Raw genomic sequence first — 23,645 nt, forward strand, 5'->3', positions numbered from 1 at the left:
CTGACATCTGGAGTCTTATGGGTCCTGTGGAAGAAAGAAAGAAAAGGAGGAAATTAGATAGAAATTCCCCCACTTCTAACACCATACTACTGATTTTGACTGCGTTCGACTTACATGTATTTCTCTCAAAAGATTGATTTGTTAGTTCTGTTTTGTTAAATTGGTTTCTAAAATGTTACATAACTGAGGCCAGCAGGTAGTTAAGGTGCTGGACTCCTACATGGTCAACCACAGTGTGAGTCCTGGGCCTGGCCCCTTGCTTTCTCACTTTCCCTCTCACTCTCTGTACACCTCTCTTTGGTGAGTGCATGTGCCCTGTAGCAAATTAAGAAATAATAATAATGATAGATAAATTAATTTTAAAAAGAAAAGGGTACACAATTTAGAAGTCCTTATTTGGGGTTTTAGGAATGTCACTTTTCTTTGTTTTCAGATCCCTTGTGAAGATACAGCATCTACCCGATCTTCATTCACTGTCCAGGACCTTAAACCTTTTACTGAATATGTGTTTAGAATACGTTGTATAAAGGCCGATGGCAAGGGATACTGGAGTGACTGGAGTCAAGAAGCAAGTGGGATCACATACGAAGATAGTGAGTAAACAAGTATATGATGAAATAAAGTCATTGAAATTCTGGCTGTGAATTGTGGCTGGTTTTAATATTAACCTCATTGCTTATTTTGTCAACATTTTATTCAAATTAGTATTTTACACTTACATTTTTAGGGTCATCAAGATATAAAATTTGACCCAGCTTGCTGGCACAGTTAGTAACATACTGAACTGCACTGCTAAAAATCACATGGTCAGCTGTAGGTTCAATTCCTGTGTGGGCCTGAAAACATGCTGGGCATGCACCCATATACCTAAGATCCCACTGAGCAGGAGCTGAGAAGAGGCAATCACAGCCTGATGAGACCCCTGTCAAGGGTCTCTCTCTCTCTTTTAACTTCATATGTGATAGGCCATGTGCACACACACATGAGAGAGAGAGGAGCACACTCCACAAGGTCCAGTCATGCTGTGATCCTCTTTCTCCAGTCCTCCAGCCCATTAGATCTTGGATACTCATGTACATGCCGTTTTCAGGCTGACTGGGATGAGGATTTCAACCATAGACCCAGTGGGATCTGGCTACTCTTAAGCAATGTATACATGTGCACTCAAACTCTCCAAGTGCATGCACACACCATCATGAATGAAGTTTTCAAAAATATGAAGTTTAATTTATATTATTGATAATACAATTCTGATACCAAATTTATGAAAATTATCACTGAGTGGTATCTTAGCTGCCATCAGAAAACTGTGGGCTTAACTGCTGATAACTCCAGAATATTTTATTTCAAGAAGTGGTCCAGAGATACCCCTAACTAGAGAATTACATTCTTAACCATTAAAATCACTCATTTTAGCAAAATATATCCTTTGATCTTTACTGTCAAAGAAATATTTGGAGAATTACATTCTTAACCATTAAAATCACTCTATTTAGCAAAATATATCCTTTGACCTTTACTATACCCTTTACTCATTTTTTTTAGCAGTCCTTAATAAGTCCTTGGGGAACAAGTAGATGGCATAATGGTTACATTACTGGACTCCCATGTAGTCGACTGCAGTTTGAGTCCCAGACCCAGCAGCTTAAAACTCCCACCTGTCACATGTGCATGTGTGTCCAAAATCCCAAAAGGAGAGTGGAGAAGAAGGGATTGCGGTGTGGCCATCCCCCTCTCCCCCGGAGCATGATCTCTCTCCTTTTGTCTCCCTGTCTGTTTAGCGAGCACACACACCCTATGGCAAAAATCTCTCCAATAAATAAATAAGTCCTTGGAAAAGAATTGAGCTGAAATTTTGGCTGTTTATTTTCATTTTCCATGCTTTTTTTTAATAGATAATATAATGTATTTAGTTATAGAATACAAAAGATTATAGAGACTAAAGTAAGATTCCTTCCCCAAAGCAGCCACTGTTACTAATTTCTTGTGTAACTGTCAAGAAATAATCCTGACCAGGATTAAAACCTGACTTACAGATTTGCTTTTTGAACATTGTTCTATCATACTTTCACCCTTTAAGTCTTAAAGGCAACAGCTGTGGCTAAACCTTTCCTACCTTTCAGTTATAGCTCTACTAAGGTTTAGGTCATTGGATATATTGAGATTGTCAGAGGCAAAAAAAATATCTTTCTCTCCTAAGATTTTCTTCCTCTCCTAAATGCCAGGGAAAAAAAAACAAGTCCTGCTTTTTCTGGTTTGGGAGCACTCAACCTGATTCTTTTGTCTTGCCCAGAATTCTTAAACTAGGATTCTTGGGACTTTTAGTTACATGAGTAAATGTGCTGGAGTTCATGAAACACTTGTAGGCAAAACATTGTGGCTACTCCCTGTGTGCATTTTTCTGGGAAGAGGTGCATGATCTTTGTTAAATCAAAGAGATCTTTGAAGCCCAAAATGTTGTGAACCACTGGAGGAAGTATTTCTTCAGCTTAGTTTAGTGAATGCAACCTCTAGATTCTTTCTATGTTACAAAATATTTCTGGCCCATAAATTTTCCTTATAATTTTACATTCTTTATTCTGTACTCTTACATATAGCAAGAGTATACTCCTGGACCAGTTGCCTTCTCTCCAGTCTTCCTGGTTAGCCCGTCCTTGTTTCTCTGTTTTGTCATCTGTAATTACCTCTTCATGAGTAACACATCACTGCTTAGATATTATTCAGATCCTTTCTTATTCTGTTCAATACCATGTTTGAGATTATATTTATAAACATTTTTTTAAAAATCAGTTGATACTACAGGAATTTTTAAACCCTGCTAGTATTTGACACTTTTTTATAAAGTGCTTCTTCATATTTGGTTATTATCACAACTGTCTTGCAAATTTGTTTTAATTTTATCCTATCACTGAATCATTCTCAGCGTAAAGTAATAAATTTATACTACATTTATTTTAACTTGTATTACATATACAGGCTTTAATCATGTGTTTAAATATTATTGTTCAGTTTTAAAACTCTTTAGCAATAAGTATTATAAACTGATTTAAATTCCATTTTCATTTTATCACTCTTTTTATTTTAAAAAGTTTTTTTTTTCTTTAACAAATAAAAATGTTGGTGCCAGCATTTGGTACAGTGTTTAAGGTGCTGGACTCCTACAGGGCTGATTCAAGTCCCAGGCCCTGTGGCTTGAAAATCACACTGGGTGTGTGTGTGTGAAGGCCTAAAATCCCAAGAGGAGAATGGAAGAGAAGGGCATGGCCATCCCCGCAGGGGGTAATTTCTCACTTTCCCTCCCTGTCTCTTATCTTTTTCTCTCCAGTGAGCACACACACTGTATGGCAAAAAAAAATCTTACCCCCAAAAAATCAAAATATAAATATAAGATATGGTTATAAGTAGGATTTTAAGAAAAGGATCTTAATAAAATCTAAGCAGTGATGTATTACATATGACATTATAGGTGACAAAATTATAGGTGACAAAACAGAAGCATGAACAGGCCAGCCAGAAAGGCTGGAGAGAAAGCAGCAAGTCCAGAAAGTTCAAATTGCTGTATACACGAGTATAGTGCAGCAACCAAACAGGATAAAGAACATGAAATGATAAGAAATAGTGATGTCTCTGATTGTTGCTTAGTATATATTTGTATCTTTACAATTTTGAGAGTAGAGAGAGTTCTAATATCATTGAAATCATTATGCCATCACCCTGATTAAAGTACGATCCATACTTACTGTGCTGGGATGGGAAAATGCTGGTATAAAGAGTGAGATGGGCTACAAATGGGGGAGGAGTGACAGCATGCAATCAAAAGGCAAGAGTATTAAGAACAAAGAGGATAATTTGCACAATTTCATTTTACTGTTAAAATAAAACCTTTTTAAGAAATTTATGTCTTCTCTTTAGGACCATCCAAAACACCAAGTTTCTGGTATAAGATAGAGCCATCACATGTTCATGCCTATAGATCTGTACTACTCATATGGAAGGTAAAAAAAAAAGTTTACATTCCTTTATCACATACAAATATTTTATATGGTATTATGAATGGAGGTTTTTTAAAAAATGGTTACATTTTTATTCTGTTTTATTTTTTTCAAAGCATTTAATAACCATTTTTAATAAATAAAAACAACTGTTACATATACTGTAAAAGTAGAAGTCAGGTTCATAAACTACAGATAGAATTTCAGTGCAGTTCTATGAAAGTATAAGTTCTGTAAGTATAGGGAGCCTGTCTTATATTTTATTGAATTGTCCAGAGTTCCTAATAAGAAAGAATTAATAAGGGTTTGGAATAATCAAAATATATGCTGACAGATTGAGGTGGATCGTACTTAAAAAGGAAGAAAAATACTCAAGCAAATAATAAATAATTTAAGCCCACTAGCTATATTGCAGAATTGTATACAGAAGTAAAGGCTAACAGAATGATACTACTTCCCTTCTTTTAGTTGAGGTCATATTCTTAGTTTCTCTTTAGTGTATGGTAGTTTTACTTTAGTACTGAGTTCACAGTGACGTTTCCAGTTTCTTCCAATTAAATCTTTAGAAATTTGACAGTGGTAGAATTTGTGAACATAAAAAAACTGATGAACTGTATTCATTTATTAAATATGTCTTCTAAATTTTATTACAGACATTGCCACCTTTTAAAGCCAATGGGAAAATCTTGGACTTTGAAGTGACTCTCACAAGATGGAAATCATCACAGCTACAAAATTACACAGTTAACGACACAAAACTGAGAGTAAATCTCACAAATGATCGCTATATAGCAACTCTAACAGCAAGAAATCTGGTTGGCAGATCAGATGCATCTGTTTTAACTATCCCTGCCTTTGACTTCCAAGGTTTGTGTCTGTGAAATGGATCCTAGCTCATAGACAGAAGAAAAGGTGATTAGGTATGGACAGGGCACCATCAAAACAGAAGTAATCTAAGACTTTCTTCCCTGATAGGATGATTATTTTAGAAATCAATCAGAAGGCAAATTTTATCAGAATGAATGAAATATAATAGTTTCATCACTTTGGGGCTCACTTAAACCTTTGAGCTACATAATCCATTGAAGCTTTTCTGATTACGTATCTGATTTTTAAAATATTGTTTCAAGGTTTTGAGAACTTTATATATGTATAGCTTAAATATATTGTTCATAGTTTCATCTTTAGTTTTAAAAGAGAAGAAAAATTACATTTACAAATTTACATACACAAAATGTTTGAGTAATTTGGGGGAAGCAAGAATTTAAGTTTGAAAATATACTATCTCTCTTACATGTAAGTTATAATAAAGTGCTTTTTTTCATGGAAATAACTGCTAATAGTATATGTTATAAGAACTGATTAAATAACATGTTTGGGAAATGACTATAAAATACTGCACTTTAAAATTTTTGAATGTTCATTTATTCTATCAAGTTTTCAAACTTTTTTTTAAAGCTGCTCACCCTGTAATGGATCTTAAAGCATTCCCCAAAGATAACATGCTTTGGGTAGAGTGGATTGCTCCAAATGAATCTGTAAGCAAATACATACTTGAGTGGTGTGTGTTATCAGATAAATCACCCTGTATCTCAGACTGGCAACAAGAAGATGGTACTGTGCATCGCACCTATTTAAGAGGTATACTTCACAAGAAACCTTAAGTTTATATTTATCTCTTTTCTAGTTGTTTAGACAGATTATTCTTTTGTTTATTCTTTACTGGTTATTTATAGGCATTGTGATCCATTGAAAAGACTTCCAATTTATCATAGCCTTATTTAACCTCTGTATATGAACTGAATGGGGTTAATACTGTCTTCTTTTTATACTCTACTATTGCTTAATCATCAAATGAACACTCACCGTAAAGTAATGGAGAAATTAGTCATGTGCTGCTTAAATGGAGATATGCTCTGAAAAATGCATCAAATAGGCAATATTGTAATTGTGTGAACAATATAGCGTATACTTACACAAATGCAGATGGTACAGCCTACTACACATCTAGGCCATATGGTATATGTTGTCCATGAGTGAACAAAATGTTGTGTTACACATTAGTCCAACCTTTGCAAACTAATCAGCAGACTAGTTGTATGTTTTCTGTACCTGATTTCCTAGAGCATCTAGGTGACTTTAACTTCTTACCATCTTTGATTAGAGTGAGCAGAACCAGAACTCAAGTTTCCTTATGTCTTTGAGTTAAACAACTAAGAAAACTCAGAAAGTATTCAGTAGCCAGGAAAGTTATGATGCGTTTTTGCATAAAAAAATATTTTATGGCTTTCCCAACAGCCCAATATAATGAGATTATAGAGCACCAACATGGATTGTCTTGTTAAGATACTACTTAAAGAGGCCATAAAATAAGTTTTAAAGAGAAAACAAAACACTCAGCTCGTATATGCTTTTTTAATAAAGAAGGATAATCATTAGAATTCAACTGTGAATAATAGAATTAATCAGAGAGGGACTGACAGATTGCGTAGTGGTTATATTGCTGGGCTCCCATGTAGTCAACTGTGGTTGAAGTCCTGGACCCGGCAGCTTAAAACTCATGCTGGGTGCGTGTACATGCATGCCCAAAATTCCAAGAGGAGACTGAAGAGAAGGAATCGTGGCATGGCTATCTCCCCAGAGGGTAATTTCTCACTTTCTGTCTCTGTCTTTCTTGTCTCTCTTGCAAGTACACACTCCCAATAGTAAAAATCTCTCAAAAAAAAAAAAAAAAGAATTAATGAGAAAGCACTAAGCTTTGAGTTAAGGAAATAGAAGTTCTTGTTGAAGATACAAACTTCAATATAGCAAACACCTTATTTTCTGATATTACACAGAAAATATGCTATATAAAAAGAAAAATGTTACTGTTGCATGTGCAAATAATAGATTACTTTAATAATTTGTAGGGACTGTAAACAAAGGAAATACTTAAGATTGTTTTCCTTTTAAAATCACGAGGAAACTAACGCTAATTCTTGCCAGTTCACCCAACAAACCAGGGCCATTAGTGCTTTCCCCCAGGTATTACTAGTGGCATCTGACTCACTAGGCAATTCTTAGAGAATTAGATCAACTATACAAAAATTGTCAAACTTTAAGACTCAGAGTAATGTAAGATTAGCAATAAAGTAACCTTTTGCTTTTATAAATAGTTTTATCCTACTGTGCATGAGTCCGTATACCAATGACAATGCTTATTCAGAAAACTATGATTTTAAGAGGAAGGAAAATTACATGGTCATGAAATTATAATCTAAAAATGATGGTATTAATTTAACTTTTTCATTATGGGAAAAAATACTTAGTCTGTTATTCTTACTTTAGGGAATCTAACAGAGAGCAAATGCTATTTAATAACAGTTACTCCAGTGTATGCTGATGGACCAGGAAGCTCAGAATCTATAAAGGCATACCTTAAACAAGCTCGTAAGTCCAAACCTACTTTCTTTGTCAAATGTTAAAGGCTTTGTTGGGACCAGCAGATGGCATAATGGTTGCGTCACTAAACTCCCACGTGGTCAACCACGGTTTGAACCCTAGACCTGGTGGCTTAAAACTCATGCCAAGTGTGTATGCATGCGTGCCTAAAATCCCAAAAGGAGAGTGGAAAAGGAATTGTGGCATGGCCATCCCCCAGAGGGATGACTTCTCACTTTCTGTCTCTGGCAAGCGCACACTCACTATAGCAAAAATCTCTAAAAAGAAAAAAAGAAAATGTGAAAGGCTTTGTATTACCACAGGATATGTCTCATTATGTGCAAATAATTTTATGACAAGGCAATTTTACTAAGTTCTAATGATTTTCGGTTAGTAAATACATTTATTCTGTTACAGCACCTTCCAAAGGACCTACTGTTCGGACAAAAAAAGTGGGAAAAAATGAAGCAGTCTTAGAGTGGGACCAACTTCCTGTTGATGTTCAGAATGGATTTATCAGAAATTACACTATATTTTATAGAACCAACGTTGGAAATGAAACTGGTAATAAGACGATATCAATCATTCAGAATCAGAGTTTTTAAGCTTTTAAATATTAATTTAATGTCACCTTCTTGTTATATACTTTATTACAGTATATTGTCTTCAGAGAATCCCTAAGAATATGCCTTATTGTTGTTTTCATTGCTTTATTTTTTTAGATGTTGTGTTGTACTTATAGAAGAATACTATGTCACAGTTATGAAAATTGTTCTAAAGAAAAATATTTTTACTTCTTTTTAATACAATGCCAAGTACAGGTCAGATGAAGCAAAAACACTGACTAGTTGAATAAAGCATGATTCATTTCTTCCAGCTGTGAATGTGGATTCTTCTCACACAGAATATACGCTGTCCTCTTTAACTAGTGACACATTGTACATGGTACGAATGGCAGCATACACAGATGAAGGCGGAAAGGACGGCCCAGAATTCACTTTTACAACACCAAAATTTGGTAAGAAATAATGAAGTTCTATCTTCACTTTTCTTTTTCTTTTTAAATTTAATCAGATTAGAAATAGACTTATTTTGCCTGCTAAAAGTCTTGTTCAAAAGTTTATCCTTGGGGGCCAGCAGGTGGCATGTTGTCCTTACATGGCCAACTCTGTAGTTGAAATTCCAGACCTGGTGACTTGAAAAACAGGCTGAATGCATGGACTTGCATGCCCAAAATCCTGAGAGAAGAATGGAGAAGAGATTGCAACATGGCCATTCCCCCTAGTGAGTGATTTCTCTCTTTTCCTCTCTCTGTGCTCTAGCGAGCACACATACCCTATGGCAAAATCTAAAAAGTTTTTTTTGTTTGTTTTTTGGGGTTTTTTTGGTTTATTTTTAAATACATCCTTGGATTTATACAAATGAAGTATTCATGAATTTTTGTTTTTATTTCCCAGAGAGTGCACAATGTACGGGAGAGAAACAGAGGGCGGGAGAAAGCACCTCCCAGTGTGGTCTGGTCACACTGCAGTCCATTCTACATTTATTTGTCTTGTCAGGATTTGGGACATGCATGCACATGCACCTGGTGTGTTTTTCAAAGCCTCCAGGGCCAAGACTCAAACTGCTCAGTTGGCCTTGAGGATCCAGCCCCCTTAACCCTCAGGCTGATACAGATTGTGATTTTTATATTGTTGTTTACTGTTCTCGTGGTTCCTTTAAACAGTAGGAAAAAATTACACTTTACCTTTTGGTCTTAATTTATTAACTGCTTCTCACTAACTTTACATATACTTTGAATCCAAAAATATTTTTCTTTCCTAAGTGGACTTCATTTTCCACTGGCTTGAGTATGGTATCTTTACTTCTCCTCTACTCTTGTTCCTTGAAAGATTAGTCCACCCTTATAGTCCCCACTTCTGTACCTCTGGCTCAGTCTTTAGCCTATTGAAAACAGGTTTCCAGACCTACTGTAGAAGACCTCTGAGTCATATCCAGTGCATGGTTTTCAGTCTTTATCTTTTTTCTGTTGATCAACAGTTGATTCTCTTGGCCTTTCCATCCTTGAAACTCTATCCTCCCTTGGTTCTTCTAACCATACTTTTGTTTTTCTACTAGCTCTCCTGAATCACCTTCCTCTCTGGTGCTTCCTTTTTGTCCTCATTTTCTGCTCTTCTTTTAAAAGGCTATATTCCAGATTTCTGTTTTTGGCCTTGTTTTCTTATCTGTCTAGTCAGACTCTCGCTCTGTGACTTTATAGCCATTCTCATTTTCCTTCTCAGATACATTTCTTTTCCTTTGTTCCATACGCAACTATCTACATCTTTGCTAAAGCCAGAAATTTAGATTTGGTTGCAGTAAATTTCTTTATATCTTTTTCCCTCACTTAAACCAATTACCAAATCCTATTGATTATGCTTAATTATTGTTTATGTGTACTCTCATAATCATTTTCTTTCTTTGACTGTAAGCTCCTCGTCATACTCTTTTTTGTCTTTTCCTAGCAGATTTCTAGTGCATTGCCCTAATTTAGGTCCTTAACCTTTTCTTGTTCCGGCTGTTCCTGTAGCCACCCTGCAGTAGACTTAAGCTGTGTTTCCTTTTGTTCCCTGTATATTTTGAGTCATTAAAAATTATTTTATTGTATTTATAACCCCCACCCCCAAGTGCCAACATAGTGAATAATAACTAGTAAACTTCATGTTTGTTTTGTTTTGTGTGGGGTTTTTTGGTTGGTTGTTTTTTGCCAGGGGGTACATATACTTGCCAGAAAGAGAAGTGAGAAGGAGAAAGCACCCACCCAATGGGGCATGGTCATGCTGCAATCCCTTCCCCTTCATTTCTCCATCCTGTTGGGATTTTGGACGTGCATACCCACAAGTCATTAAGGCTGGGATTATGTGGTCAGCCATGGTGGGATCCAGCTCCCTTAACGCCTGTCCTCTGGGTTTCTTATTGATTCCTCTATGAGTGAATGAATGACTATATAGAGTAGTTAAGAGAGTCTGAGATTTGCTGTTATTGTTTGTTACAATAATTAATGTAATTTTGGGGATAAGGTTTGTCCCATTTGGTGACATATTAACAGATTCGATACATAACAAATAATATTTGAAATAAAACTTTGTACTATGATCTTTAGGAAAATTTAAAATATTTTTTCTGATTATAGAAATAATGCTAAATATAGGGCATTTAGACTATACAGTAAAATACAGAGAGTAAGATAAAGCAGTCCTACTCCTTTACCCAAAATAATCTAATATCTTGGATGTCATTCTATTCTTTTCTATGTATACAGTTTTTTCCTAAAAATTAGATTATACTTACTGGTATTACTTCACAATCTGCTTGTTTTTAATTACCGGTCCATTGTTCTGTGTATTTTTTTATTTTTTTATGACTACTTTACATGGCATGGATCTTGCCACCAAGGTTCTTATTGCTTAGTTGATTATGGCGTAAGTAAAAAAAATGGACGGAGAGCAAATCAGGCCACATAGACAGAAAATACAGTAGCAATTTAAAGGTATCAGTAGGGGAGAGTATTCCCTTCAAAGATTTCTTGGAGAAGACAATACTTGAGCCCTGAAGTTAGGATGTAGACAGATAGGAAGAAGGCATGTCAGAGACCAGCAGGAGCAAGGCCCCAAGGCATGAAAACCTAAAAGTAGAAGTTTAACAGCAATGAAGGAAGAGTTCTGCCTAAATTAGCTTTGACATTATGTATATGAGATCCTCACCATTTAAGAATTAATATTTGCCAATCCCATAGTTTATTGCTAAGCATTTATCTGATTTCTACTAGACTTCATAGGATATAGAGTTACTTATATGTGGGTATGTGTATAGCCTTTTGGCTGGAACTGCCATCTTTCAGTAATTAACCAAAAGGCCAAACACAAAGGGAAAAAGGAGAGGCACCCAATACATGTTATCTAGGCCTTTTAGAAAACATGGACTGGTTCCTTTGGCAACATACATGCAAATCTACAAGAAAGGTGGTATTGTATATGTCAAGGGAATGGGTACTGTTCAAAAAAAGAATGAACCACAAATGTTACCATGGCAAAACTGGAAGAGTCTACAGTGTTACCCAGCATGTTGTTGGCATTGTTGTGAACAAACAAGTTAAGGGCAAGGTTCTTGCCAAGAGAATTAATGTGCATATTGAGCATATTAAGCATTCTAAGAACAGAGATAGCTTCCTAAAATGTATAAATGAAAATGATAAGAAAAAGAAAGAAGGCAAAAAGAAAGGTACCTGGGTTCAGCTGAAGAGCCAGCCTGCTCCATCCAGAGAAGCAAACTTTGTGAGAACCCATGGAAAGGAGCCTGAGCTTCTGGAACCTATTCCCTATGAATTCATGGCATGATGGGTGTTAAAAATAATCTGTGGCCTATAAAACTAACATGATAAAAAATAAAAAAACAAGTGAGTATGTATGGTAAAAAGATAGAACTAGGTAAATTAAATACAACCTAATTATTTTCAGACATTTTTCCTATAAAAGACTAATTAAAAGGGACCTAGAGAATTTAACCAGAAACACTGTAGGGTAAATAATTTTAAAATATCACCAATATTTTCATTGTGTCAATTTGTCCTTTATTTGATTTAATAAGCCTCTGTTAAATGCAAATAGGGATTCGTGTGATATTTAAGAGTTTGGGCTTTTTTTTGTTTTTATATGATTTATTCATGTATCATTCTAGTGCTTGTTGAGCATCTCCTAAAATTTTCATCCCTATATAGAATACATTACCTTTTTAAAAATAGTAAATAACAAAAATTTTGTCTGAAGGTTGGGGTTTGATTCCTTGTTGAGGGTTATATTTGTAATTTAATTAAGAATGTTTTAGAATTTTCCAGTTCTACCCAGGTTTCATATTTTTTCTGGTATAATCTGTTACAGAGTAATGAGTATTAGAACTCAAAGATTAGCTAAGATTCTGCTGAATGCAGATCGTAAGTGTAATATATAGGTTAGAAAGCTCAGACTTACCAGGTAGATTATCCCGTAAACTGAATTCATTCATTTTATTCCCCAAAAGAACATATATTTTATGCTTACTATATGGCCAGTGTACTGTATAAAACATAAATGACTAGGATTTGATTTATCAAGGAGAGAGGGGGAAACAAAGAACATTAAGTTTGAGAAAACTGTAAAAAAAAAAAAAAAGATATTTCATCTTTTTTATTTTTATGCATTTTTTAATTTCAAGAAGAGCAGTTTTAGTTTTAATAGATAAAAATTAAAAAATGTTAAGAGAAATTTGCTTAAGACATAAAGCCAAGAAAAAGGTTAAAATTCAGTTCAAACAGGTAGATGAACCTATCAACAGCTCAAGGGAAGACAAAAATCCTTAAATCTAGAAAACAAAGCATAGAAGAAAATCAGTAATGTTTTAGTCAAAAGTCATAAAATTCTACTTCACCAGTTCAGTCTCATGAAATTAATCTCTTCCATTGAATTTGCCTTGTTACTGTGGTCCGATCTTTCCATTTAAATTCTGGAAGTTAACATTCAGCGTTGTTATTGATCTTTCCAGACTTGTCCCTACCATTAAGTTGGCCATTCTTTTTGGTTGTTTTTTGTACTCTTATTTCTGTGTGTCTGAATTTAGTTTTCCTGGTATAGCACTCCCTTCAGAACTTCTTGGAGAACTGGTCTAGTGTTGGTAAATTCTTTCAGGTTTTGTTTATCTGGGAATGTTTTTGTCTTTTCTTCCCATATGAAGGATAATCTTGCCAGGTATAGTATTCTTGGTTGAAATTGTTTTTCACTTAAATTGCTTTTCATTTAGCTTATCTTACTTCAGTTGTTCTCATTCTTTCCTTACTTGCATTGTTTCCAGTTAGAGGTCTAATGGGTATTTCATCTTTCAACAGTCAGTAACCTGGTTGGGAAATTGTATTATTTCTTCTTAGTATATGTTTTCCATTACAATAATATCTGCCATCAGACCTTTTTTTTTCTCGTTTTCTTTTTCTTTTCTTTTTTTAGCACAAGGAGAAATTGAAGCCATAGTTGTGCCTGTTTGCTTAGCATTCCTATTGACAACTCTACTGGGAGTATTATTCTGCTTTAATAAGAGAGACTTGTAAGTACTCTTATTCATATTTTTGCATTTCCCCCCAGCCTTATTGAACTGTATTGTATATACAATAAAATTCATCCATTTTAAGTTTATAGTTTGATTAATTTTTTAGAGAATTATTTTTTATTATTTTTTAATTTGCAATAGGACATGTACACTCACAGAGAGAGAGAGACAGAAAGTGAGGAAGGCAAGCCACCAGATCCATACTTGAGCCACAGTTAGCCATATGAGAGTCCAATGCCTTAACTGTCTCGCCACCTGCTGGCCCCCTGATTAATCTTTACAGTGTACACAGATATAGAATATTTCCATCACCCTGAAATATCCTCTTTCTTTTTTCCTCAACATCAACCCCAGGCAATCCTTAATCTACTTTCTATAATTAGTTTTACTTTTTCTATAGAATTTCATATAAATGGAATCAAACAACATATATAGTCTTTTGTGCTATGTGCAATATCTTTTACTTAGCATAATATTTGTGAGTTTTATCCACATTGTTGCATATATTGGGTTGTCAGAAAAGTCATGATGTATTATTTTCTATGGTTTTTAATCCAAAAATATGTCCTGACTTTTCTAACAACCCAATAGTAATATTTTTCTCCTTTGTATTGCTGAATGGTATTCTGTGGTATGGATATTTCAAAATTCATCTATTAAGGAAGTTTAGGTTGGTTCTGATTTGTGGCTAATATAAATAATGATGCTGTGAACATTCACATATAAAAACTTTTGTGGGCATATGTTTTTATTTATTTGAATAAATAGCTTGGAGTGAAAATGCCAGGTCATGTGGTAAATGTTATGAAAACTGACAAACTTTTTTCCAAGTGGCTACACTATCTTGTCATTATCATTAGCAGTGTTTCATTTCATCACCAGCGGTTGATATTGTCAAAGTTTTTCATTTTAGTGATTCTTTTTTCCTACAGAATATATAGTACTATCTCATTGTGGTTTTCATTTTTCATTTTCCTATAACTAGTAATGGATCTTTTTATGCATTACTCTCGTATCACCTTTTGTGACATGTCTGTTGACATTTTTTGCCCATTTCTAAGTGGTTTATTTGTTGTGGTTAAAAATTTTGTATCCCAGTCTATGCTTTACCTTTTTATTTTCTCATCTGAGACATTGAAAAAGCAAAAATTAGACCAGCTGATGGCATGGTGATTAAGGCACTTGGATCTCACATGACCGACTGCACAGTTCAAGAGATACAGTAGCTCAAAAAACATACTGGGCACATGTGCTTGCATGCCCAAAATCCCAAGAGGAGAATGGAGAAGTGATTTCAATATGGTCATCCCCCTTGTGGGATACTTTCTCACTTTCTCTCTCTTCCTGACAAATGGAGATGCCCCCTAGTAATTTTAAAAAAAATTAATTTTTATCAAATTCATTTTATCACTTTTTTTCTATAATTCCTATATTTTGTGTCATTTAAGAACTTGCCTAATCTACTCACAAATATTTTCTCCTTGTTTCTTCTAGAAGTTCAATAGTTTTAGTTCTTACATCTATAATCCATTTTGAGTTTGTTTTTGCATAAGGTGTGAGGTCAAAGTCAAGGTTCATTTATTTTTTTCCCACAGATAATCTAGTTCTAGCATCATTTATTTTTTCCTATTGAATTACCTAAGTACCTCAGTTTAAAAATCAACTGTTCATGTAAGTCCATATCTATTTCTAGACTCTTAATTCTGTTCCATTAATCTGGTATGTTCATTTTTAGACCAATACCACACTGTCTTCACTAGTATAGCTCCATATTAAGTTTGAGTAATAGGTAGAATTTCTCCTATTCAAAATTTTAGAATTATTTTGGCTAGATAACACTTTTTTTGATGCTGCTATAATTTTGATTTTGGGGGAGATTTTATAGAATATAGAGATCAGTTTGGGGAGAACTGCCATCTTAACACTAAACAGTCTTTTTTTTTTTTTGGAGAGGTTTTTGCTATAGGGCGCGTGCGCTCGCCAGACAGACAGAGAGAGACAGAAAGCGAGAAATCACTCCCCAGGGGGGATGGCCATGCCACAATCCCTTCTCCTCCATTCTCTTCTCGGGATCTTGGGCACACACGCACACGTGCCCAGCGTGAATTTTAAGCCACCAGGTCCGGGACGTGAACCGTAGTCGACTACGTGGGAGTCCAATGACATAGCCATTATGCTAACTGCTGGTCTCACTACTGAGTCTTTTAACCTATGAACCTGGTTCATCTCTTATCTGGGTTTTGTTTAATATCCCTTTGCAGTATTAAGTTTTTGGTGGACAGGCTTTGCACATCTGTTGTTAAATCTATTTCTTTTCTTTTTTGGAGAGGTTTTTGCTATAGGGCGCCTGCGCTCGCCAGACAGACAGAGACAGAGAGACAGAAAGCGAAAAATCACCCCCCAGGGAGGATGGCTACGCCACAATCCCTTCTCCTCCATTCTCTTCTCGGGATCTTGGGCACACACGCACACGTGCCCAGCGTGAATTTTAAGCCACCAGGTCCGGGACGTGAACCGTAGTCGACTACGTGGGAGTCCAATGACATAGCCATTATGCCAACTGCTGTTCCCGCTAATAGTTTTTTGTTTGTTTTTTGTTTTTGTTTTTGTTTTTATTTATCATGTGAATGGGTATTGAATTTTGTCAAATGCCTTTTCTGAATCTACTGAGATAATTATATGGTTTTCCTACTTTCTACCACAAATCTGGTAAATATTATCAGTTTTCATATAGTAAATTATCCTTGGATGTTACCATATTCAGTTAATGATTTTTCCATCTATCTTCATATATTATGCTGGTCTGTTGTTGCGTATGCCCGATGTCTTTGTTTTGTGGTAGGTTGCCTCATAAAATGAATGGAAACATGTAATCTATTTTCTGAAGAGTTTGAGTAGTATTGGTATTATTTTCTTTTTAAATGTTTGGTAGAATTTACAAAGGAAGCCCTCTGTACCTGCAGTTTTCTTTGAGGGAAGGTTTTTCATTAAAAATTCAGTTTCTTGGGAACCAGCAGTTAGCCTAATGGCTATGTCACTGGATTCCCATGTAGTCGACCCCAGTTCGCGTCCCAGACCCGGTGACTTAGAACTCACGCCTGGCATGTGTGCGTGCATGCCTAAGATCCCGAGAGAAGAATGGAGGAGAAGGGATTGCGGTGTGACTATACCCCCTGGGGGGTGATTTCTCGCTTTCTGTCTCTCTGTCTCTCTCAGTCTGCCTGGTGAGCACACACGCCCTATAGCAAAAACCTCCCCGCCCCCCCCCAAAAAAGAAATTTCAGTTTCTTTATAAATACATTGAAGCTTTTTCTTCAGTCTGTTTTGATAATTTGCGTTTTAAAGGAACATGTCCATTGGTTGGTTGGTCTGCTTAGGTTTGCAGATTTACTAGCTTTTATATTGCATTCAGACTTGCTTTTGATCTGTTTAGAGAGAGTATACTACAGCATGATTTGACCTATAGACAGTTTTTAAATGGTTTTTAATGCAGAACTTGATTTGGGAGGTCTTTTTAAAAATTGAATACTGATTATTAAGCATTATTAACAATTGAATAGGTTATTTCCATTATGAATATCTTAAGATCTTTGCGTTTTGGGCTGTGATTTTTATCTGTTTACAAGAAAATGTGGCTTTAGGGTAGAGTAAGTATTTTTTGTTAATTTAGTTCATTGATTTGGTTCTTGAGGTTCTTAGATGAATGTGTTTAGAATTAGAGACTATTTATTGTTAATTACATGTGATTCTACATGTGTCATATTTCTTTTCTCTTCAGAATTAAAAAACACATCTGGCCTAATGTTCCAGATCCTTCAAAGAGTCATATTGCCCAGTGGTCACCTCACACACCTCCGAGGGTAAGATACCTGCTTCCGAGTTGGTTCATAATATGCAGGTGTATTAGGATACGAAGAGCAGCCCAAAGATTCAGACTGAATCAAAAAGTAAATGAAAATTGGTACACAATGAAATTTTTCATCAAAATTTAAAATAATGAGTGTATATTCTAGGGGTTTATCATCATAGCGTATTTGTTTATATTCCTAATTCTATTCAGTAAGCATAGCAAATATGTGATTGAACTTGCAAACTGAAAACTTTAAAGTGCTAAAACTGCTATGTGATAATAATCTGTTATAAGGTAAGCATTTTAGATTAATTAATAAATCATCATCTTCACACTGATGATTTCTGGGAACCTACTTTAAACTCTTCAAACTTAACATTTATCCCAAAGAAGAAATCATTTATATTATCTCAGTAATCTTTCAATTTTTCCATTGACAATCAAAATATATTGTATATCTTTACATTCTATAGAATGTCAGCTATTGAAGTTTGATTTTTCTTAATGTTTCTTAGGTTTTTTTCTAGTTAATCTTATGCTGTCTGGTCTAGGAATTTTAGCTGTCATCACTACAAATATGGAAAATACTATTTTTAGACCTTAGCTTATCCAAATGTAATGCTAACAATAGTGATTTGGAAGTTCTGAGGAAATACAGTTTGACTGATTTTACAGTATCTGTGATTTGAGTAATTGACAGTGATTTAGGTTATTTCTGCATCAGTGAAAGTTACTGGTGAATTTGAGAGAGTGGTAGCTTTGTGTCTTTAACTATACTTGCCATCTATGTCCAAGAGTTTCTAAATGAACATATGCCATTGGTAATCATTGATTTTCTTTTTTTCTTAGCACAATTTTAGTTCAAAAAATCAAATGTATTCAGATGGCAATTTCACTGATGTAAGTGTTGTGGAAATAGAAGCAAATGTGAAGAAGTCTTTTCCAGATGATCTGAAATCATTGGACCTATTCAAGAAGGAAAAACCTAGTACTGAAGGACATAGCAGTGGTATCGGGGGTTCTTCATGCATGTCATCTTCTAGGCCAAGCATTTCTAGCAGTGATGAAACTGAATCTGCACAGAACACTTCGAGCACCATCCAGTATTCTACTGTGGTACACAGTGGCTACAGACACCAGGTTCCATCAGTCCAAGTCTTCTCGAGATCTGAATCCACCCAGCCCTTGTTAGATTCCGAGGAGCGGCCAGAAGATCTGCAGTTAGTAGATCACAACGCTGATGACATTTTGCCCAGACAGCAGTATTTCAAACAAAACTGCAGTCAACAGGAAACCAATCCAGATATTTCACATTTTGAACAGTCAAAGCAAGTTTCATCAGTCAATGAGGAAGATTTTGTGAGACTTCAGCAGCAGCAGATTTCAAATCATATTTCACAATCGTGTGGATCCGGGCAAATGAAAATGTTTCAGGAAGTTTCTGCAGCAGATGCTTTTGGTTCAGGTACTGAGGGACAAATAGAAAGATTCCAAACAGTTGGGATGGAGGCTGCGATTGATGAAGGAACACCTAAAAGCTACTTACCACAGACTGTAAGACAAGGTGGCTACATGCCTCAGTGAAAGACTTGTGCTGTTACGACTTCAGCAGTTCCTATAAAGTAAAGCTAAAATTATTTTATCTGTGGATTCAGATAAAAAATAATCTTCACTTCCTGAAGATGATTATTTGCCCTAAAGGACAAAAACGTACTGAATTGTTACATGGGCTATTTGCATTCCAGAATACCTGGAATTCTCCTTTAAGCACTACATAAACTGACTTTATCCTCTGAATAGCTGACTGACTTAGTGCTGTTTTGGGATGTTTGCACTGAAGAAAAACAAAGCTTATCTGAAACTTATAAAGTAAAACTTCTTGTTTTGCTGTTGAGAGAGGAGAGGGCATTTAAGTAATAAGCAGTAATATACTTACACAGCTACATTCATTTTGATGAAAACGTTGATCAAATACAGTGACTTAGAGACATTTAATATAAAAAATTAGAGGAGCAAAGTACAGATCCTCTCCTTAAGCTGACAACATACTTTTAGAATAGTCCCTAGGTCCTAAGTATATGAACCCAGCTTTTGTAAAATCTGACAAAAAAGGGTGGGGCTTACTTATATAGTCATATCAGTATACAAAATATTTGTTCATTCCCTTCCATTAATAATAATGTTACCAGTTGTTCCTTTAGAAAAGGAATTCCAGAGCTTTACTTTGGCAAATTAAAAAATATCCATTTTTAAACTAGCATATAATTAACATAAAATTTTCAAAAATATGATTATTATTGACAACCTTTTGAATATCCATCTCATGAAAGCATCATGCCCTCGTAAGAGCCAGGAATAAATACCACAAACTTTCTCAAGCATTTAAAAAAAAATTGTCTGCCACTATAAAGGCTCACACTGTAAACGTTTTTCTACACATATATAAAAACATTGACCCTTCAATTAAGACTTCAGAGAGTTTAGTTAATAAAGCACTTTATACAATATTAGCTTAAAATGTGTTATAATTAAATATACTTTGTTTTTATTTTTAAGTAGGCAAAGATTTAACTATATTTTCCTAGTTGGTGTTTGAAGCAAACCTAGTGAGAGGACTTGGACAGTCTTCACCAAAACAAAACAGATCCCAAAAGTGTACTAATCTTAGTAAATAACACAGCAAATATACTTATTAGAGAGATACTTAATAAAGAGATTATTTTAATATCTGCCAGTTCTGACATGGTGGAACTTATTTCTACTTTGTGACTGAAGAACACTTCAAACTTCTTTCTTCCATATCTTCTTCAGGTCAAAAATGAGCCAGGCCTCCAGAGTTTAATGGTAAAGCCACTAACACATTTATGCCATCCCTACACCTGCCTGTAACATAGGCTGGTCATAGGGGCTAAGAAGAAGAAACTGTTAGGCTCTGTTAGTGGTTGACTACTGCTGTTAAGTGAGTTCAGAGGAAATAGATTTGTTTTTCTGTCATTTAAGTTACACAGGCCAAGTGAACTTAAAATAGTTTGTAGAGGTTATTAAAGAATAAAGGGTTAAGAAAAATTGGTATACATTTACAGTTAAAACATAGTTCTCTTTAGTCTTTCAGAATATTGTTCAGTAGACGTCCTTGTGTATTTTATCATTTGTATTCTTACATTTATATAGTGCCTAACACTTTTCAGAGTTCTTTCACATATACGGATGGACTTCTTTGTGAGACAGTGAGGAGATGCTTTGTTCTGATTGATCCAGTTTCCTACTTTAGGTATAACAAACATGAAACTGGTAAAGTAGCAGAGTTAGAAGTAGATGAGGAAACAGAAATCACAGCCAAGAGACCCAAATTCACACTACAAGATAATGGCATCACACCATTTAAGTTGGTCATCAAAGGCTGGTTTAGATCGGAATTGTCTTACTTTGTATGTTTGTCAGGAAGTTTATACATACTGTTACGTTTTTCATTTCCTCAAAATATGTAATGATGTTACTGTAATCATGTTTAGCTGTAACCTTCCTCATAACATTAGCAGTGTTGTGAAGAACATTGTAGCATGAAGTTTATAAATTTTAGGGAGTGGTTATAAAATGTGAACTTATGATCTAAGGGAATAAGAATGATCATTGAAGAAAGGATCTCATGTTAGCAAATCTGCATGTTGAAACCTGTATAGAATATGGTACAATAGCTGAATGCCCCAGCCACAAGAGCACTTTAGATAGATTAAATGGATTAAATATGTACTTACTGAGGAAAAATTTATTCAGGAAATGAATATGTGTTTGAGCACTAATAGGTAATGTACATCTTTGCCCTAAAGAGAAGCAATCATAGATCTTTTTTAGATACAAAATTACTTTCCTAGAGCATGTCTTAGAATAATTATGTTTTGATGCATGTAAACTGTATTTAGGTAGGTAGAGAAACAAATCTTTGTTTATTTGTGTAAAAACTAGTATTAGAAAGTTAGTGGATTACTCTTTAAATCTTTAGTGTCTAAGGATGTTGTTTAAATTAATGCCTAACTCATCACAAAACTGCCCCTTTGTGGGCCAAAATTAATTAACTATTTCTAATGCAATTTCCCCCGTGTAGGATTTTTGTTCTTAAAGGTCTAACATATATTGCATGTGTTGCTGTTGTAATTTGACTGTCTGTCATGTTTTTAATATTATTCCTTCATCTCTTAGAAAGGGAGGATGCTGAATAATTTAGAGAACCAGAAAACATCAGACTTTCTACCCACTAAAATCTAAAATTTTAATCCATTTTTAGTATGGATCCATCAACACTTGGGAACATACCCAGCAACTGAGTAGAAGCAAGGGGAGAAAAGCAAAATTATCATTTTTTTTTCCATGTCTGTTCTCTACCTAGTTACTCATTTAATTTCCAACCTTAGTCCTTGATAAAAAGGTTTTACTACATGAAGTCATTCAATGACCCTCATACTTACGGTGAGGTTAAAGGTTAGTGAAGTTGAAGAATACTTAGAATATATTTATTGAAGCTCATATTTAAAGTAGAACATCTAAAGTAGTTTTAGAAATAGAAATCAGATACAATTGTTCAAGATGTCTTTTTTCTACCCACAAAATTAACTAGGTAAAACAATGATATAAATGCAGAAATTAAAATCACGTATTGGAATTTCTCAAAGTATTTCTGTTTGCTGGCACATATTGACCAAGTAAGTTAAGCAGAAGAGAGCTTCCTCCATTCTGTTATATTCCACATCATTCTCTACTGATTTTGCACAGTTAAGAGCAAATTTCTAAACCATACATATCTGTTTCAATTAGGTTTTATTTTGTTGCGATGTATAAAATATCAAAATAATCTCCATAAATTCATAAATTTATTCAAGAAATAATTGGGATAACTATTATGGATATTGTTAGATTATATTGCCCTGGTAAGATTACTTTTTTAAAAATTTTTGTACTTTTCTGTATATTAATTTGGAGCTATAAAACAGCAAGGTTTTTAGGGCTAGCCTAAAATTGGGCTTTGTCACAGATCTCAGAAAGGTTCAAAACTAGCAAACCTACAGCCTAATTCTTCTTTGGATTTGTCAGCAGTACTTTTTCATACTGTTTAGAAACAAAAAGGTCTAAATCAAAGCAAAACTTTCCAAAGTCAAGAAGATCTTTTGAATTTATTTTTTTCCATTCTCTATGCTAATAGGATGTGATTTAGCATGCTATTCTTATATATATATTGCATTGAAAATTAAAAAGTTTCAACTCAGGGTAAGCTCTTCTGTTACTTATTTATTTCTAAATTTTAAGGGCTTTTTGCAGTTAATTCCTGCAAACTGAATAGTTCCTGCTAACTTTATCATCTCCTTATTCATTATTAATGAATCATGATGAACGTGCATTTAAGACTTACAGTGAGAAATGTTCCGGATCTTTTATTCTTAGAACACAAGAGTTTTGTTTGAATGGTAACTACAGGTTTCACATGAATTCCAAGATAGGATGTGTCAGAAATGGGGGAGGGGGGGTGTATTTTAAAGGTGGGTATTTGAGAATCTTTTAGTCTTAATGTGTGTGTATATTGAATAATATACCCTAAAGTAAATGTGCAATTTGCTAGCATAACAATGCAGTGACTTGCATTAGGGATGTCTCCATTTTATATCCTAGCTATGTCCCATTTCCTGGTAAGTGCAATCTTTCACATTCACTTGCTCTTGTACCCCACCTACCTAACGTCCAAGGCTTGTCTAGTGTATCGTATTTTTACCTTCACAGCAAAGTGCATGTGCTAATTGTAACCACAGCTATCACTTTTATGTTGAGATAACTCTAAATGCTATCATAAATGTTCTGTTCTCTATCAGCTCTAATTCTTTCAGTAAATTTAAGAAATAAATTTTTGTTCATTTTTTTTCTTGTGGTCACTATCATCCGACGGTGTATGTAACATTTGAGGTAACAGTGTTTATCACTACTGATGTTGGGTAAATAAGTACCTTAATAATAAACTAGATGTTTTAGGAGGGTTTTTAAATGCTCATTTGGAATAATGGAATAGGATTTAGAAGAAAAGTGGTAACACTGTCTTCTTGGCCTTATTAGCATAGAACAGAGATGGCAGATTCATTTACCAGTTTTCCAGATTCTCTAGATAAGTTGTAGAATACATAGAATTTTACCTCCCAGACATGAGGTTTTTGCTTGTTTCTAATTACTGCTGGGTTGTCATAGGACCACATGACAGTGCAGAGGTGCTGCACCATCTTCTGGTCTGTCTGTGC

At 34.7% G+C, this 23,645-nt stretch overlaps 1 protein-coding gene across 4 annotated transcripts in view; it reads left to right on the plus strand.

Moving 5' to 3' along the window:
- Positions 1-23,275, plus strand: part of IL6ST (interleukin 6 cytokine family signal transducer) — a 58,969-nt gene extending 35,694 nt beyond the window's left edge. For 3 of the 4 annotated variants that reach the window (XM_014587988.2, XM_006148984.3, XM_006148985.3), the window contains 10 exons: positions 434-593; positions 3,913-3,995; positions 4,646-4,859; positions 5,451-5,633; positions 7,320-7,421; positions 7,830-7,976; positions 8,290-8,430; positions 13,424-13,520; positions 17,302-17,383; positions 18,223-23,275. In XM_014587988.2, coding sequence (XP_014443474.1) covers positions 434-593; positions 3,913-3,995; positions 4,646-4,859; positions 5,451-5,633; positions 7,320-7,421; positions 7,830-7,976; positions 8,290-8,430; positions 13,424-13,520; positions 17,302-17,383; positions 18,223-18,957 — 1,944 coding nt within the window. In that variant the 3' untranslated portion in view covers positions 18,958-23,275. Of the gene's footprint in view, positions 1-433; positions 594-1,548; positions 1,574-3,891; positions 3,996-4,645; positions 4,860-5,450; positions 5,634-7,319; positions 7,422-7,829; positions 7,977-8,289; positions 8,431-13,423; positions 13,521-17,301; positions 17,384-18,222 lie in introns of those variants that run through there. The other variant, XM_027772060.1, reaches the window with a different exon arrangement.
- The last annotated feature ends 370 nt before the right edge of the window (positions 23,276-23,645 follow it).

Source organism: Tupaia chinensis, unplaced genomic scaffold, assembly GCF_000334495.1.
Source record: "Tupaia chinensis unplaced genomic scaffold, TupChi_1.0 Scaffold000251_1, whole genome shotgun sequence".
NCBI classification, from domain to species: domain Eukaryota; kingdom Metazoa; phylum Chordata; class Mammalia; order Scandentia; family Tupaiidae; genus Tupaia; species Tupaia belangeri.